This window comes from Takifugu rubripes, chromosome 16, assembly GCF_901000725.2.
Source record: "Takifugu rubripes chromosome 16, fTakRub1.2, whole genome shotgun sequence".
Lineage (NCBI taxonomy): Eukaryota > Metazoa > Chordata > Actinopteri > Tetraodontiformes > Tetraodontidae > Takifugu > Takifugu rubripes.
The window spans coordinates 8,004,808-8,021,955 of record NC_042300.1 but is presented as its reverse complement, the minus strand read 5'-3'; the positions used below and the strand labels follow the sequence as shown (position 1 = coordinate 8,021,955).

The 17,148-nt window shown below is 44.1% G+C and overlaps 1 protein-coding gene across 1 annotated transcript; it reads right to left on the bottom strand.

Moving 5' to 3' along the window:
• Positions 1-1,226: 1,226 nt before the first annotated feature.
• On the bottom strand, positions 1,227-14,154 carry pinx1 (PIN2 (TERF1) interacting telomerase inhibitor 1). The gene is made up of 7 exons (XM_011612030.2): positions 14,077-14,154; positions 13,510-13,619; positions 13,326-13,418; positions 13,076-13,157; positions 12,635-12,724; positions 9,333-9,415; positions 1,227-2,197 (listed from the first exon to the last, which is right to left on the bottom strand). The coding sequence occupies exons 1-7, from the start codon at positions 14,093-14,095 to the stop codon at positions 1,628-1,630; spliced, it is 1,047 nt and encodes a 348-aa protein (XP_011610332.1). The 5' UTR covers positions 14,096-14,154; the 3' UTR covers positions 1,227-1,627.
• Between the last annotated feature and the right edge of the window lie 2,994 nt (positions 14,155-17,148).

The window sequence follows — 17,148 nt, the reverse complement described above, 5'->3', positions numbered from 1 at the left end:
CCTGGTGCGCGGGGGGGAGTGCTTTATATTTGAGGAGCAGGTTCCAGGAGATGTGCCGCAGGACCCACGGCTCCTCCTTGATTTCAAATTGAGCCCCGTGGAAAAAAAGGGGGGGACGGTGAGAGAGAAAACAGCATTTCATCACCACTAACTACTTAAACCGCACAAAACAAACAATCCGGTCTGTGGCCATCGTCTGTGGATGTGGAAATGTCCATCTTTACGGGAAGAAATCATTCGGTAGGTGACAAGTTAAATGTCATGAAAAACTCATCTAAACTAACCTGTTCTCTGAGAAACGTCCTTCACGTGTGCGTCACGACGCGGACAGCATGTCAAACAAGCCTCATGCACGCCAATAGGTGCAATTAAAAGACATATTTCACAACCAAATTAATTCTCTCTGTGGCCAGAGGCCACTGAGAATCAAATCCAGGAGTTCCTGTTGACAGGATATACTTGGCCACCAGCCATGGAGCGGCTAACACACACACACGCACACGCGCACACACAGCTAACAGGTCAGATGGTATCTGGAACGGTAATATTTATAGAAGAGGGAGTACCCTGACCAGAAACTGCACGTTTTAATTCTGGTAATTACGGATTTCATCGTTTTTTTAGACATGGCTGTTGCCGAAACACCTGACTGGACCCGGAAACGACACCTGAAGACTGTGGCGGCTGCACACGTCACATCTGCCAGTGCAGGTAGGTTCCAGGGCGGACGGCCGACCGTGAGGCACAGATGTCACCACATGTAAACTTTTGAAGCTGTGGGGGGGTCCGAGGTGACCGATACCCTGCCTTTTCTGTTGTGTGGGTGGGAGCCGCATCGGCCTGCTGTTCACCCTCTGACATGTGGCTGCAGCAGACAAGAGGGGGTTCGTGTCCATCACTTTAATGGACTCAATAAGACAGATGACTTGTTTCGACTGGCTCAGACAACATTTGCAGACCGTGTGAGGACCGATGTCACTCCGAGGTGTTCCCAGGCACGTACATATCGTAGAGGACGCCGCTGGGATTTTTTCCTCGTCCTGTGACTCACGGCAGCACACAAGACACGCGTCTCCTCAGCTCACCTGTCAGGTCCAGACCAAAGTGTCACAACCTGAAAAATCCCACTTGCATGTGGAAAGTGACACCTCAAACTTTACAGATGAGGCTAAACCTGTTTCTGACTTATTTGTGTTCACAAAAACATCACCCTGGAACAGAGAAACATGCGTTATGACCGATTTATTTTAAAACAAAGATGTCGCAGCTTCAAAGTGGTTGGTACAGTTGACAGAGGAGTCAAAGTTTACCAGTACATCCGATCAGACTAGTCACACGTTAAGTCTTTGACAAAAAGTCTCTGTTCATTTAAAAACATTTTCGCTGGAGAACATCAGAATTATGAGGACACAAGAAAAAACCTTTGGAGATGTTAAAGATTTTGTAAAAGGGGTTTGCAAATGATCCAACTTTGTTGTTCAATAAAGTCTGTGAGGACGTCAGCCTGTCACTGCAGATGTGAGATGATCTGATCTGACTGAAGAGGGTTCTGGAGGCATCTCATCCTCTAAGACGGCTTTAATTTCATCCATAATAGCAGAAAAAAGGTTGAGGATTAAAGGACTGGTCATTCTGGATTTTTCCTCTTCTTTTTGGATTTCTTCTTCTTCGTCTTCATCTCCTCCTCCTCCTCTCTCATCACATCCTCCACCTCCTCTGTGACCTCAGATTTAACAGTTTGCTGCTCAGCTTGTCTGTTTATTTGCTGACTGTCCGTATTGTGTTTCTTAGACTTCTTCTTCTTCTTCGTTGGTGGCAACTCCTCACAGTTGTGTCTCAAATCAGCGGCGAGGATGCTGCTCTCGTCGTTTTCGGCCATTTTCCTCTTTTTCTTCTTTTTCCTCGGATGATCCGGCTCCTGGTTTGTGTCTTCTTCCGTCACCGTGGGGGTGCTGCTGCTCTCCAACTCCTGCGGCTCCTCAACAGCCTTCTTACTCTTCTTCTTCTTCTTCTTTGACTCCTCATTGTGGCTGCAGATGGGACTGGCTTCCTTGGGCGCCATGCTGGATTTCTCCGGCCCGCGTCCCTTTTTTAGCCGAGCCATTCTCTGTGCAAAGTACTCCTGCATGCTGAGGCTGCTCGTCACCGTGTTGGTGACGGACGTCTCGTCCTGAGAATCACTGCTGCTGCTGCTCACCTACACACAAAAAAACACACACACAAAGGATTTATTGCAGGATTTGGAGAATCAAAACAGAAATAGAAAACAGCACAATGGTGGACGCTGAAGCTTAAGTGATCGTCAATCACCGCGCAGACACAGATTTTGGTGAGCGAAAAAAGGCCGAAATAGGATGTTGATGTAACAATAGGTGTTAAAGGATCATCTTAAAATAGATATTTTCCATTTGTCATCTTACAACACGACGTATAAAACCACACACTGCCTCAAATCCAGCTGTGTCCTGGCTCACTCGGCTCCTTAGCTTCATCTTTTTCTCAGGTTTTTACATTTTAGAGGCAAAACCGCAGCAGCTTCTTAAAAAAAACATGCATTTATTGCAGTGAATGCACTTCACATGATGATGTAAAGCCCTTTGTATTACTCAGCACAATGTAGATCAATTTCATGATGCTTCTTTTGGATACATTTGTGTAAGGAAGTTTGTAAATGTGACCACATGTCTAAAAATTAAGTCAGGCTTCCACCTGTTCTATTTACAGAAACATATTAGCTCCCCAGCACCGACGGCGTCATCAAATAGGCCGGTGTCACAGGTGTGGGACGCAAAGCGATCTACGTTTTACCTCTACGGCGTGAACAATTTGTCACCTCATCCCGTGACCCATTTGTCTTCATTTTCCTAATGGCCCACTCAATGCATAATGATTGGTCCAGAAGAATACTGCTGCTCCTCCTGAGAATCACGCTGAACAATACAACTCAGTATCACCTCAGAGGTGTTTTTCAGAGCTTAAAGATCGGAGATGAGTCCGTGGCGCCGGGTCAGCGTTGGGCTTTAAGCTATGTGGGACACTTCCATCTGGGGCTCAGACACCTTTCTCAAACACACTCGGGGACAATTTAGAGCTTACATTTAAGCGAGCGTGCACTTTTTGGGAATCACACATTCCTGAAGAGAGCACGCAAACTCCTCACGATGACAACAATATGGAATAGAACCAAAAACCTTCACCATGAGGTGACTGTGCTAACCTCTGCCTGCATTAACCCCTTCAATTAGCCACTGGGGGTTTCAGTGGAAGCTATTAATGCTAAACCAGTAAGGAGCTCTTTGTAATCAATACTTCCTTAAGGAAAACTACTATTGTGCAGAAACCTAATATATTGATTAAAATTGTTAAAAAAAAAAAAAAAAAAAAAAAAAGGTTTCTCTGCAGGTTAGAAGATTTGCTAACCTAAGCTATAAATTATGTAGCATTCAGAGATCTAATATCAATTTCAGTCCAATACTAAAGGACATGCTGCTGTTTAATAAGGTATCGGAGATACTCTGACAGATGCTGGATTATTTTAGATAGAAGAAACTCCTGAAAACACAGCCAAATGACGGCCATTCAACGGAGAGGCAGTTCTCCGCCACATCAGAGCTCATCCAGAAAGTCTCCTGAACTTCTAACAAGAGGAATAAAAGCTTTCAGGAGAGGTGTCATTAAACAAAACTTTCCGGCAAAAATCCATACTGGCCGCTCCGGTACAATGGCATCCTCTCTGCTCTGGAGAGGAGATGGAGCTTAGAGCTGACAACACCAAACAACATGTTACTGGGATTTGGGAGGATGGCTGTGGGCCACTTTAGAAGTGCCTGTGAAATTACTCTCAGGAGAGGAAGAGAGTGAGGGGAGAAAGAGGAGGAGAGCGGCTGAGAGAGAAGAATCTCTGCTGCAGCTCGGCGGGTCGCTTCAACCGCGCTGCCTCGGGATCTCCATTACAGGAGGGAAAGCGCTGTGCTGAACACACAACGGTGCAGATATAAGCCTGTTCGTCCAGTCAGCATTAGTGGCAACCCTGGAGACTTTTGTTGAGGGCAACTTGTTACTAGGAGACAACTCTGCAGTAATGTTTGAGATCTGGTTTCTGACTCTAGGTGTGTCGTTTCCTCCAAACATGGGAGCTTCAGCCACTTTATTTTTGATTCAAAGTTCTGCTCATTTTGGATGATCAAAAGTGAATTCTGTAGAAAATAATGAGGTTTAAAAAGGTTTTTGTTCTTTTGAAGCTGAAAGTGTAGCCAGAGTCAATTTGTAGAGTCACACTAATTTATGAAGAATGACTAAAACATGAAAAGGAGCCATCCCATGCTTAGCAGAACACAGCAGAGGAGGGGAAGGTTGGGGAACACACCTATATACAACATGTCTACTCCTCCCCCTCCTCCTCTTCCAGAACCCCAGGAAAAGGATGCGCTCAGTGCGCCGTGTGCAGCACCGAGATAAGGCTCCTTCGGCAGAGGAGCGGCCTGGCTGGATATCGGGCCCTTCCTGCTCCGCTCTCTCCCCTGGCGGGGGCTCGGGCTGGGCAGAGAACACAGGGAGGGCCTATAGAGGGTCCCAGAGAAAAGGAGAGGGTGGGAAGATATTCAACAGGCCACCTCCTTCAAGGCACTTCAGTTCTATCTCAAGCTGTTAATGCGGCCCACGGAAGGCTGAGGGGAAGACGGGTGCCAAAGTGCCAAAATGTTGAGGCCAACACATTCAGGAGCAGCGTCGATGGAGCCAGCAGAGGGACGATGGGAAAGGTGAAACTTCCTCCTCCGACACGCAGACAAGCTCATTTACTCTCGTTCTCAACTCTTTAAAAACTTAGCTGCCACTTATTTCATCAAAGTGGGTCAAATTCCAGTCAATAAATAAAACTGTCCTTGCAAACATTATAGAGCATCGACCATGAGGTTATTTGTACCGAGGGTCACATTTTCCCAATCATCCAAAGCATATAATCTAAATTCTGGCTCAGATGCTAACTAGCATTTGACAAAGCTGCAGCTGCCCAATTATCTTCTTCTAAAAAATTGCTTGTTTGCATTTCTCGCTCCTTTCGCGATAATTTCCCACCAATATCGGTTGGGCCCGTAATTGCACGAGCGTGCCCTCATTGTCCTGCCACAATAATAAATTTGGCGATACTCGAGGTCTATGGATCAGGCCCCGATAAGCCGGGTGTCTCTCCCTGATGAGCGCGCAGGTCCGGCGAGCCATCCTTCATGAGCCTGATGTGGGTGGACACAAACAGGTTGATGACTTCTTCCCCGGTAAACAGGGAAACCCTTTGTTGACCACCAACAATTTAAAACAACACAAGAGTGCTGAATTGATTTGATATCCATCTCTGTCATCAGACATTCACGTGCTCTAAGAAGAACTTAAATACCACACACGTCTCTTCAGAGGGCGCTTCTGTTACTTTGAGTGTAGTTTACACACAAAAACTGAAAAACTCGTGAAAAATTGGGCTCTGCCCACAAACCTCTCTCATAACAAATGAAGACATTAAGCATGCAGCGTGACCGCCCGGTGCTTGTTTAACATCGCAAAAGCTTGCCGACAAAGCCCCCCTGGTACAGGGACGGCCCTTCAGACGAAAGATACGCTAATTATTTCTCCCGCTGTGATTTATTAGATTAAAGAGCGGGTGATTAAACAACAGGCTGGGGTGGTAAACAGCACGGCGGACTGGAAATCTTTGGGTGGTTAGCTAATTATCCCGCTCTCCTGTTCTAGTTCAGGCCTGTAACTAAGCGATAGGCGCCTCCTTTTGTGTCCTGCACCAGTTAGACAACTGGCATTGCCAGGGGAGAGCGGCCCACTTGTCCGGTGGAGGAGGTGGTACGTCCGTGTCTTGATGGGAGGGGGCTTCTGTCAACAGACACTCAGAGGAAGGCTTTGCTTCGGGCAATTAGCTGTTATCTGAGAATGGATAACAACTCCTCGCCACCACAAAGGGCTCGGCGGGCCACACCATTGTTGCTTGGTTAAAGACAACCAGGGCGATCAGAAGTGCCCCCCTCCACCCCCCCACCCCAAACATTAAACAAAAACTTTAATAGAAAAATAAAGAGCAATAAAATAACAGAAAAAGAAGTAAAAACTTAAATAAATAACTTATTTCAAACTCGCCTCACGGTTCCACTGCAAACACCTCCTCCCCCCCGTCCTCACTCCGCTGACATTTCTGCCCCACACAAGCCCCCCAACCTGCCCCGCCCGTGTCCCATATTCTTCAACTACCGGGGGAGCCCTTGCTGACATGTGATCCTTCATGTGCAGCGCGCGTGGGCAGGAATCGGTGGCAACAGGTGCCACCCGAGGAGGTTTGATGCTCGGTTCTTTGTGCCTGAGCAAGTGTGGGAGTGGGAGAGGCCGCGGGGGTCAGGCTGACCGGAGAGCACGGTGCACCATACCAAGCATCTGACTGGAGGGTGCAGACGTCAAAACAAGCCTTGTACCGCACTACGCTCGGCCATTTTTCTTCCTGATGGATTAGGGAGTGCAGTTTAAATGAATGAGGATTTCGATGTCCTAATAATAAAATTATTGCCCTTTTTGCCCGACCTTTTAACTTGCTCCAAAAACATTAAGCTAAATATTAAGTATATAATCAATCATGTTTGGAATAAATCATTGGGTTTTTTTTTGTTTTTTTTAAATGCAACTTTGTCATTTTAAATAAAAGCCACACCGCGAAGGGAGAATAAAAGTGTGGCTTGTTCCCACCTTTCATCCGAGCTCGCAGCTTTAAAAAATGACTAACTTTTGTTGATGTATGAATCGGCGGGGAGTCTATTTATCAGCGGGCCCGCTGCAGTCGCCCGCTTGGGTCCCTCAAGTCGCAAGCCGTGTCGCTCCCCTTTGACTGATTAATTAGCCAATCAGAGGACATTTTTCACTGGGCGGCAGGATGGTTTATTTCAGCTAATGCCGGGGTTTCCAGTCGGGGCCCGCTGGAGCCTCGTCGGCTCTTTCGGCCTGCCTGAGTGGCCGGGCGGAGGGGCAAGGGAGATAAATCAAGCTGGGCCGCCCCTCCATGTGGCTCCCCTAACTAAACCCCTTGAGAAGGGCACGCTGGTGGAGGGAGGGGGGACACACGAGACGGCCAGGGGCACTGCTCGCCCGCCGATAAGCGCGGGAGCACAGGGCTGCCAAAGGGCCTTCATTTAGAAGTGGCCGGTGCTTTTTTGATATCTCTGCAGAGGGAGCCTGTCGTTTGTCATGCTGTGAGTAATTGTGTTGAGGGGGAACAAGAGAAGGCAGGAGAGGAGGCAGGAGACGAGGGGAGCACACAGGCGTGGGACGGGTGATGGATAACACGGGGGGTGTGGAGATGGGCAGGTGCTCCTACACAACCCGATAACCCTCACTGATCAGGGGCGGTTTAAGAGCGTGTGGCTGCGGCTAAAATGGCGCTCAAACATTTGTTCCATTGAATATAATGGTTTGTATTTAACAGGTGAGTGTGTTGAACTCGCAGTTAAAAGCCTCAGCATGGCCTGGACATTAGATTGTATTCTTATTCCCATTATATTAGGTGTAGGGTTTATTAGAGTTGCAGATATACCATTTCATGTAGTGTTGAACATACCAAACTACATATTTAATCTTTATAACACTAGAGACAAAGTTAATTAAACATGTCCCACTAACCTCAGGCCACACATGCGGTTCAGACACGTTAATCATTTTTCTCATGAGCTCATACGGGCTTTTCATCACATGCAGCTCTGCCTTTGAAGACCAGAAGCATGTGGGACAGCCGAGTGTGTGTGCGTGTGTGCGCACGCATGTGCGGACGCGGGAGTATCGGACAGTGTTGCAAGCAGCGATAAGAGCCCAGCAGGAAGCACATCGCTGTGGGAGGAAGGAAAACCCCAGCAGTGCGGTGCTGGTGGAAGAGGGAGGCTGGAGAGAGCGCTGGGTGGTGGGAGAAGTGCTGGAAGATTCACGAGCGGGAGTGAGAGCGAGGGGAGCCGGACCATCGTCAGGATGCAGAATTCTGTGGTATTTTGTGCTGTAAACAAAGGTCAGGTTGCATTGGGGTCGCTGGCAAGGAGACCAGTAGGGTCTCCACTGCTACAGGGGCCTCAGACGCTGCTTGGCCTCGTGGGAAGTCATTGTAATTGTATTCAGTGTTCAGGATGGTCAATGGGGTCCCGCCTGGCTGAAAATACAACCTATAACTCGACGATTAGGAGGAAAATGATGGTGTTTTTCCTTGCATTTCCAGCGTTAATCAGCTGGGGAGCAGCAGCCATTGTGACGTTACGGCTCCATATGTGCAAGAGAATAAAGGTTTTTTTTCTCCTGCAATTTATGGATTGCAGGGCGCCAATTTCTTCAAGCTACACGCTCAAGATAAAATGAGGAAGCCAACAAGAGGGTTTTCTGTGTCTCAGATTCCAAAAGCAATATTTGTTATTGTCCTTCTGTTACTGTGGGGCCAGCAAAAGTAGTTTTATGACATCATTTAAGAAACGATGTGAATAAGGTTTTGATTTTTTTTTTTTTTTTTTTAATAAGTAGTACAACATCCCCTGTCAATTTAAAAAATATGCTATGCTGGTTGATTTAATGACTCAGGGTCTGTTTTTAATAAGTCCAAGAGCTTATGGAGCCTGCCTGACCCTTAAAGTCATAGACAAGTGACATACAGCAAAGTGACATCTGAAGCATCCAGCTAACGCCACAAGCTACGGGTTCACTTTTCTGCAACCATCACCATTTCATGTTTCTGCTCAACTCACCGCAATTTTGGTTTGCCTTTAATAACGCCTGCTGGCGTTTTAACTAGCGGACCCAAGCGCTCCAAGACAGAAATGAAGAGGAGAAGAAGTCCAAAGAGAGTACAGGGCACGAAAGCAAATCCTTTAACTGGATTTAGGTGATGGTGCTGTCATCAGTTGGCCCGCTGGCTGTGTTAAAGCTGCTCACTGTGACATGGATAATCTGGGGCCAGAGGCTGCTCAGGATCCCCAAAGGTCACATGACACTGCAGAGACTGATGAGATATTAGCATGGTGGTCATAATTAGAGACAGAACTCACCGATCCACCTGCCGTAGTGGAGCTTTATAGCATTTGCCACATAATTAACTTGACGGTACGTTTAAGCCTGTCAAGTTTTCACATTTGCCTTATGCAAATTAGTGCAACAGTCACAACGTCCACCAGTTAGCCGAGTGTCAGGTAATCCAAGTACCAACTGAAAAAACCATGTCAAAACAGTAGGAAAACCAGCATGAATTACCCAAACCTGAAATAAGCGCCAGTTCACCCGGCACAAATAAACAGAATATATCAAAGCAAATAGTTTCTCACCTGTTCTTCCTCTTTCACAGGTTTGGTTCTTCGCCCAAAGATACAGTTAAGGTCTGTTTCAGTGCGGGAGGACAGATCTTTTCCTAAATGAGGGAAGAAAGGGAAGAATTTCACAATCATTTTCTAATTGTAGAAAAAAACGACAGCTGTGTCGTGATTTATCGCGTCACACACGAGCTAAGCTTTGTTAAAGCTAGATTATGTCTTATGAAGCCTTTTTTCCAGCAATGAATGACGTTTCCTTATAAAGTCTGAGTCAATGCCTGAGAAACCATGACTGTACATGGACCGGGCTGCACAAACAGCAGAAGCGAGACAACGAGAACGCAGACCAGAGGGGGTTGATTCCTTCCTGCGGCTAACTGGCCTGAATTTTTGAGCGACACTTCAAATCTTTTTTCTGGAGCATCAAAATCAAACCAGTGTAAAAAATCTATATATTCAGTTCAACCAAACACTGATATCCAAGCCAAACTGATGCTGCCAGGTAAATATTGGTTTCATAAAAATACAAATAAATAATAAGGTTTATTTGGGGTTTGAACGGTACAAGGTGTTCTCTCGAATGTAGAGAGATGTTTGCATGGTTTGCTTCTTGCTCCAGAGATAAAACAGCAAAGAAAAATAAACTTGCAGTAAGGTCTACCATGCCACACCTCTAATTTCCCATTTTCAAGTTGGGCCTCAAAGACTCCTGAAGCACACAGCCGTCTGTCTCAAGCCCGGGTCCTGTTCGTACAGCTGCATCCTCTTCCTTGAGCGGGGCTCTGATAACATTTGGTTATTTATTGCTTTTAAACCTCTATCTCCTTTACTCTTGGCTTTGAAAGTGCACATGTTAGTGTAAGTAGTAGGGGCCAGAGAGAATTCTCAAAGCTAAATAAATCGCAGTGTGGCGGGGGGCGATAGTGTTTGTCACCTCCTGAACTCGGCTAAAAAATAAAAATTATGCCCATTGTGACCTTTGGCCTGTTTGGATGAGGAAGTTACTGTGAAAATTCTCAGGCCCTCAGGGGAAAGTGCAAACAGCGGCGTTGTTTAAAAAAATAAATACATTAAACAAAAAGGTGGGTGGCATAAGCATACATCTCCCATACATGTTCAAAAGGTGCCATCAAGCAGGGTGAATCATGGGAGCTAACACACATAGGAAATTATTGCTGGTTTCCAACTAAACAGCTAAACACTGTCAGCACTGATAATTCCTTGAACCAGACCAACAAATCACAGTAAAACCGGTATATTTGACCAATCAGCAAACTGCTAAATGAAAGCTGAGACTTAAGAGTCTAGTTGTATGAAGTGAAATATCACCAGTGTTAAGCAGGAAGTAGGTGTGTGTTTATGAGCCACATAGTGCCCTTAAGCTAGGAACACACAGCAGTAGATGGATAGCTACAGTTAAGTTCTGCATCAACCACAGTTGCTGTGGTGACAGGTGATAGATGGAGGCGGCAATTAAAAGTGTGTTACCGGTTTATGCTGCAGGCCTGTGGATGTACACAGGGAAGATTTTGATGCCTTTACCCACAAACAAAGACCATCAATCCCCAGCACTTTCGGGGGGGGGGGGGGGGGGTCAGATACTGCAGTGGCAACAAGAATGTGTCTAAACATTTAATAAGAAGAGCAATTAATCATTTCACAATAAACCACTGAGAGAAACAACTTCTCTGAACCAAAGACTACTTTATACATCTTCCAAGATCCATCTTTCATTTGAATTATTTAATTTAAATATTGATCTTTTGCGTGTTTGCAGATGACCAGTGAACTCCCTGAACCTGTGGGGCGACACCTCACTTGTCCAACCTTCCTTGTAACAAGCTTAGCGACGCTAAAACTATTACCAAGCCTTATCTTGGCAACGGATTCGCAGGGAGTTGCGCTGGAACAGCAGCAGTGGGTGGGAGTAGGCAAACAGGTGTGGCAGTTGATACGGTTTGCAAGGTAACAGTTAGGTTGCCAATGCCAATTTAGACACAAAGCTGGACACAAAAAAAACGTCAACTGACAGACCAGGGATTAACCAAGACAATCGGCAGTCAGCATTTAGATGTGTTCATATCTATCCCTTTTAAGTCTCTGCATCAGTCTGCTAGAGGTTAAAATCCATCAAACAGATAAAGCTCTGGCTGCTCAACCAGCAACAGTCACGGCCTCTTTGCTTTACTTGGTTTCGTGTTGCCAAAGACAGTTAAATTTGAAAATTCTGTGGAAAAGTGCAACTGGCTAAAGGTTGAAGTCCCATCTGTCAACATGTGCACCTGTACGCTTTAACCCCCCCTTCCCGTTTCAATTGAACAAATAAAAACACTGTCATAGTGTAGCTGGAGTCACATAAAGAAAATAACTGTTAACAGCTTATTTTATATTCTCAGGCACACCTGGAGGTGTTAATGAACCTGAGCAAATAGATTAATAACCGCGTGAGTCAGACAAGGTGCCGTTAACCAACATCCTGGAGATTTGGGTCACCACCAACTCCTTACTCACGAGCAGCTCGTTCATCAGTCACTTGTTGTTTTCGACATTTCCTTTTCACCCTTTTTCTTTTTTCCAAATTAAGATCCCAACAACAGAGAGAAGAAGTGCAGGGGGGAAAACCAGGGGTATCTGACAGGGTCATCTAATGGGTCACACCGGGCCTGGGAGGTGTTGTTTCTGGGGAGTGGGGGCAGTAAATGCACATGCCAGATGCCCCAAACAGGAAACAGGAAGTTGCTATTGAATGACGTAAAATATAAAAGGCTCTTCCAGGTGAGACAAAAGTGACACATTCTGTTTTCCTATGTATGCTGATGTGATCACGCATAATTAACAGAACAAAAACACCTCTATTAACTGCTTTAGCATATGTAGAGATGGCATAAACTCCTTTATGCATTTTAAAAGGCACTATATTCATTGACGCTTTCAATACATATTGTATGATGCCGTTTCATTAACAATAATTTAGCAGTAACACACGCTGGCCAGTCCTGATCGCTAACTTCCCACTCTTGACTATCAGCGTACCGGCCTTGACCTGCAAGTTCGACTTCCTGACGTGTAAAGGAGTAATGAAAGTAGGAGGGGGAGTTATTTATAACCTCTCCAGAGCTGACCAGGCCAACTGACAAAGCTCAGGCCAAGCTGTGATCAGCATCCGTGATCTGCATCTGTGAACTGTGCAAAGCTCAGGTGGCATCTGATCAGATATTTGATATACTTTCATAAATTCTGATGAAGATATATTTTTAAAAAATGCATTATCTGTGTGTTGCTGTCCCTCTAGTCTGTTGCAAACACTAAAAACCCACCTTTCGTGAATTTTGTGTAATGGACCCTCTTTCTGGACATTTTTGATTTCTCTTCCAAGCTGAAGCCTTTTTCCTCCTCTGGTAGGGGCTCTGTTGCAAAAATATACGCAAATAACATTAAAAAAAAATAGTAAAAATAGTTAATTGTGACTTAAGGTCTTAACTACAGATATAATGACAGGTCAGCTGATCTCTAAGAAATGTTGCACCGCAGCGCCCTCTAACGGCCATGGAACTGAACAATTCATTCAGGTCTCCCTGCTGACAACGGTATAAATGAGGTGACCGGTACAGACCTCGATTAATATTACTTTAAAAATCAACAAATACTCTGAGAATCACATAAAAGTACCTTGCGTCAGAAGAAAATCAGAATGATTTCAATGATACTGACAGTATAGAACAGTACCAATCTGTTACAGTTATAATAAATATACAAACCGCTGCTTTTATTTTGCCCATGATGGTTGTTCAACTGAGCAAGAAGTTCATTAAAATCATCTTGGTGGGTGATCCAGTTGTCCTGCGAAAACAGCAACCAATAACATTAAAAGGCAATAAACCCATTTTACAATTTTCTTTTACATTTCTTGGAGCCATAAGATAATATCAATTAGATATTCAATTAGATATTCAATTAGATTAACTAAAATATTTGACCTCTAGATACAGAAGTGTTCAGTGACCTCACCTCATAGCTGACATTGGCTCCCAGACCATAGCTGTCATTTTTCAGCTTTACCTTGATGTGGTCGGTGGAGCCTTGCTCACTTCTGCCCAGGCCCTGCACACGCACACACACGTTTGTTTAACGGACACACACTTATAGAAAAGGCCTGTATTCCCTCGAACATTTCAGGGTTCTGAGCACTCACCTTTCCTTTGGACCAGCCCATTCGCTCCAGCATCTTTTGACCAAATTTGGAGTCATCGTTACTCCAAGTGCTGTTCCTTGGGTCAACAGACCACTTCACTTTCCTCCTGGCTGGATAAAGAACAGCACTTTCATTATTTACCTGCTATCAAATGAAACCCATCTATAATGCACACATCTCAATTACTAGATCTGAATATTATGTCACTGACAACGTCAAGAGGCTTTAAATGGGACGTTACATCTACGCGGACATAACCCACAAATCCCTCAGACCTTGTCTTTAATACACGAAAACCTACGTAAAAGCTGGATTCAAAGCAGAAAACAGTTTACCACAGTTAAAGGGGCAAAGTTGAGAAGTGATTGGAGTCGGTACACGTGTGCTAACAGACTGCTAACGCTAAGTTGCCGATCGTTTAAAAAAGACTTAAGATTAATGTTTTGAAAAGAAATATATCAACTGTCGGTGAGAGTGTTAGTCATAACCCCAAACAAATAAAGAACTCTTCTTGTACTTCAAAAGAAACGTATATATTCTTTAAAATTGTGGCAGAAAGGTACATACGCTCAGCGAGCATGGACATCCTGGGGTCCTCACACAGCTTGAGGTAAACCTGTGTAGCTGTCTTAGAAAATGCCTGACGAAATTAAAAGGTAATGTGGTTGCAAAACTGCTTTTAATTAAACCAAAATAAAGGCACACTTATATTGTTTGTATTAATATTTCACTATGTAGGTAATTCATATAAATAATTTAACAATAACTTCAACGTGTTTCGTCTGTCAATAGGGGGCGTCATCGGAATACAAGTTAAGCTTGCAGAAACCTCAAATCACTTAATCCAAAATAAATATGTCCGTGTCTTATATGTAAAAGGAAAGAACATATTATTCAGTTGCCAAGCCGTCACACTACTTGTAAAATATGCCAGAATTAAATACTGACATTTTTCCGTTCCATTCAAAAACATTGGCAACTTATCAGCTGCTCAAACAAGTTTTTCCATCAAACTGAATGTGTTGCATAAGTGTTCTCGCAACAACACATGTGACTAGGTCAAGATAAATTATGTGTGCGTCAGCTTTCCCCAGCTAAATCAATTATTTTGAAATATAGATATTTCCTGATGAGCATCTGTGATCCTCCCAAGGAAATCATCAAACGCCTGCTTCGGTATAAACACACACACACACACACACACACACACACCCCCACACACACACACACACACACACACAAGCAGACAGCGAAGCATGATTTAGAGCTAAAATATAGAAACTACAGTAGATCTTAATGTCTTCTTTTCTTTCTTTTAAAATCTTTATATATAAGGTTGATCTTGATTGGATAAAACAACTTGTTCTGGGAAGAGTTATTGGATAAGACAGCTGGATCATTGATCAGCCAAATCAACTTTTTTTTTTTAAATTAGAAACTGTTCCCCCCTCTGAGCCATGTCCCAAGTTTATGCAACACTGTTTTTTCCCATGTGAATTATTACAAAAGAGCAAATCTAAAGTGGTTGATCATACATCAAAATACAAAATTACGTGGTCAACCGAGCACTAAATCATAGTTTAGTTTTATTTAGATTGGACAAAAAAATTAATTATCTTCTTTTCTAAAGCATCTCTCTGTTCTAAAATGAGATGCTATTGTGTCCCACACATGATAAATATAACAATAAAGTTTTATAAAAAATTAGGAATTGTGCCTTCATGCTCAACACAGTCTTGCTTTAGATAGATAGATAGATAGATAGATAGATAGATAGATAGATAGATAGATAGATAGATAGATAGATAGATAGATAGATAGATAGATAGATAGATAGATAGATAGATAGATAGATAGATAGATAGATAGATAGATAAACTGAAATACTGTTTCTCTTCTCTCCAATTATTTGCAGAATATGGAAAGAAACAGCCTGAGAGGGATTACTCAATTATTGTGTGAGCTAGCTAATATAAAGGTCAGAACATCATTTACAACTGATGGTGCAGGTTGAATGGGTCATGGAGTTCAGGATGGTTGCCGATGGGTCATTACTGGTTTTTGCACTTTCGTGTTACTGGGGCCTTTGAAGATTTAGAGCTTTAACAAATGAAAAAAAGAAAGAAAAGAATTGAAAATCTCTAAAATGTGACCGAAGACCCTCGGATTTCCCCTGAGACTGGCGTGACAGCGGTGGCAGGGTCTAGGGCTGTGTTACCATGACAACGTGTGTCCTTACATAATAACAGCTGTGACACGGAGAGATTCTGGCCCACTGCCCAGCATCGACCCCCCTCCACACCCCTCTTTACATCTCCTTGCCCTTCACATTCTGCTGAGCAGACCCTTATATTCCACGTTGACTGACAAAAACACAGGGGCCCCGGCGATGGTGGAGCCCTGGGATTGGTCGGGGGGAGTGCGTGCCCGCCCACTCAGATGGATTACATAAGGTTTTTCTGAGAGAACAAGGGAGAGAAAAGTCACCGCCTTATCACATGGTTCTTTGATGGTGTTCCAGATCGGCCATATTTTATATATTGAGCCAACAGAAATATGACGCCGTGCTTGTTCCCACATGCTTCATGATGGCTGAGAAATATTTGTCCCCGTTTAATAAGTGTCACGCCCAGAGAGAGATTGTTATTATATCTGCATCTTTACAAACCCCATGCAAATGTCAAGAGCCATTCTACAAATCTACTTAATATGAAGTTAGGTGCTGATGTGCACGTCTGGTTCCTTTTTATCTTTTGTCACTTGGTATTGATGTTGTAATTTGTTACAAATAAATTTGAGGACTTGCAGAACATCGATGGTAGTTTAACAGCTTGTTCCTTATTTGTATTGAGAAAAATTGTAATATACAGAGAACGCCCTTGGCGATGAGAGCTGATGAGGTCAGAGAGCCGGAACCCTTCGCTGGGCTCCTGCACAGGTAGAAAACAAGACTGGCCAAGGACCTCTGGCGCAGCTGCTATTACTGACGCAGAGAAAAGGATGATTCTATCAATCAAAAGTTTCAGTTCATGACCCTCAGCTGAAGAAAATAGAGTGGCTCTGAGTCAGTGACTTTACGGCTGTGCTGAGAAGATATTTTCCTTTTTTAGGGAGAGGATTCCGTTGAGCGAGAGGGCCTGCAGGTGCTGCTAAATATAAAGGTGGGATACCGTGGGTATCTGTCTCTTAATTTACCCTGATAAAAGGGAATTTCTACAAATGCCAAAAGCAGAAAGAGTGGGGAAATATAATGGTATGACCACTTTCAGACGTCTGCAGCATGTCCCACCAACAGGAATGTAAACTAACGGCTGAAGATTCCAGCAAACTAGAGGCAAGGCTTGATCATTCAAGATATCATTCTTCTAACTGATGCATATATAATCCACAAAAATCCTGTGACCCTGGGATGGTGTCATATCTTAAGTGACCCTTTCAAAATTGAATTTCAGCAAAATCTTATCTCCGTCCAATCATTATCGACCAAATGTTATAGTTTGAGTACAACTTGCACCCAGATTTTTGGCAGATTCTTCAACTGCAACAGGAGCCAAAATAAACTGTTTCACTTTTCAATCCGTGAGTCGGGTTGAAATTTAGTTTTTTACTGTAATGTGAGGAAATGACATCACACAGAGG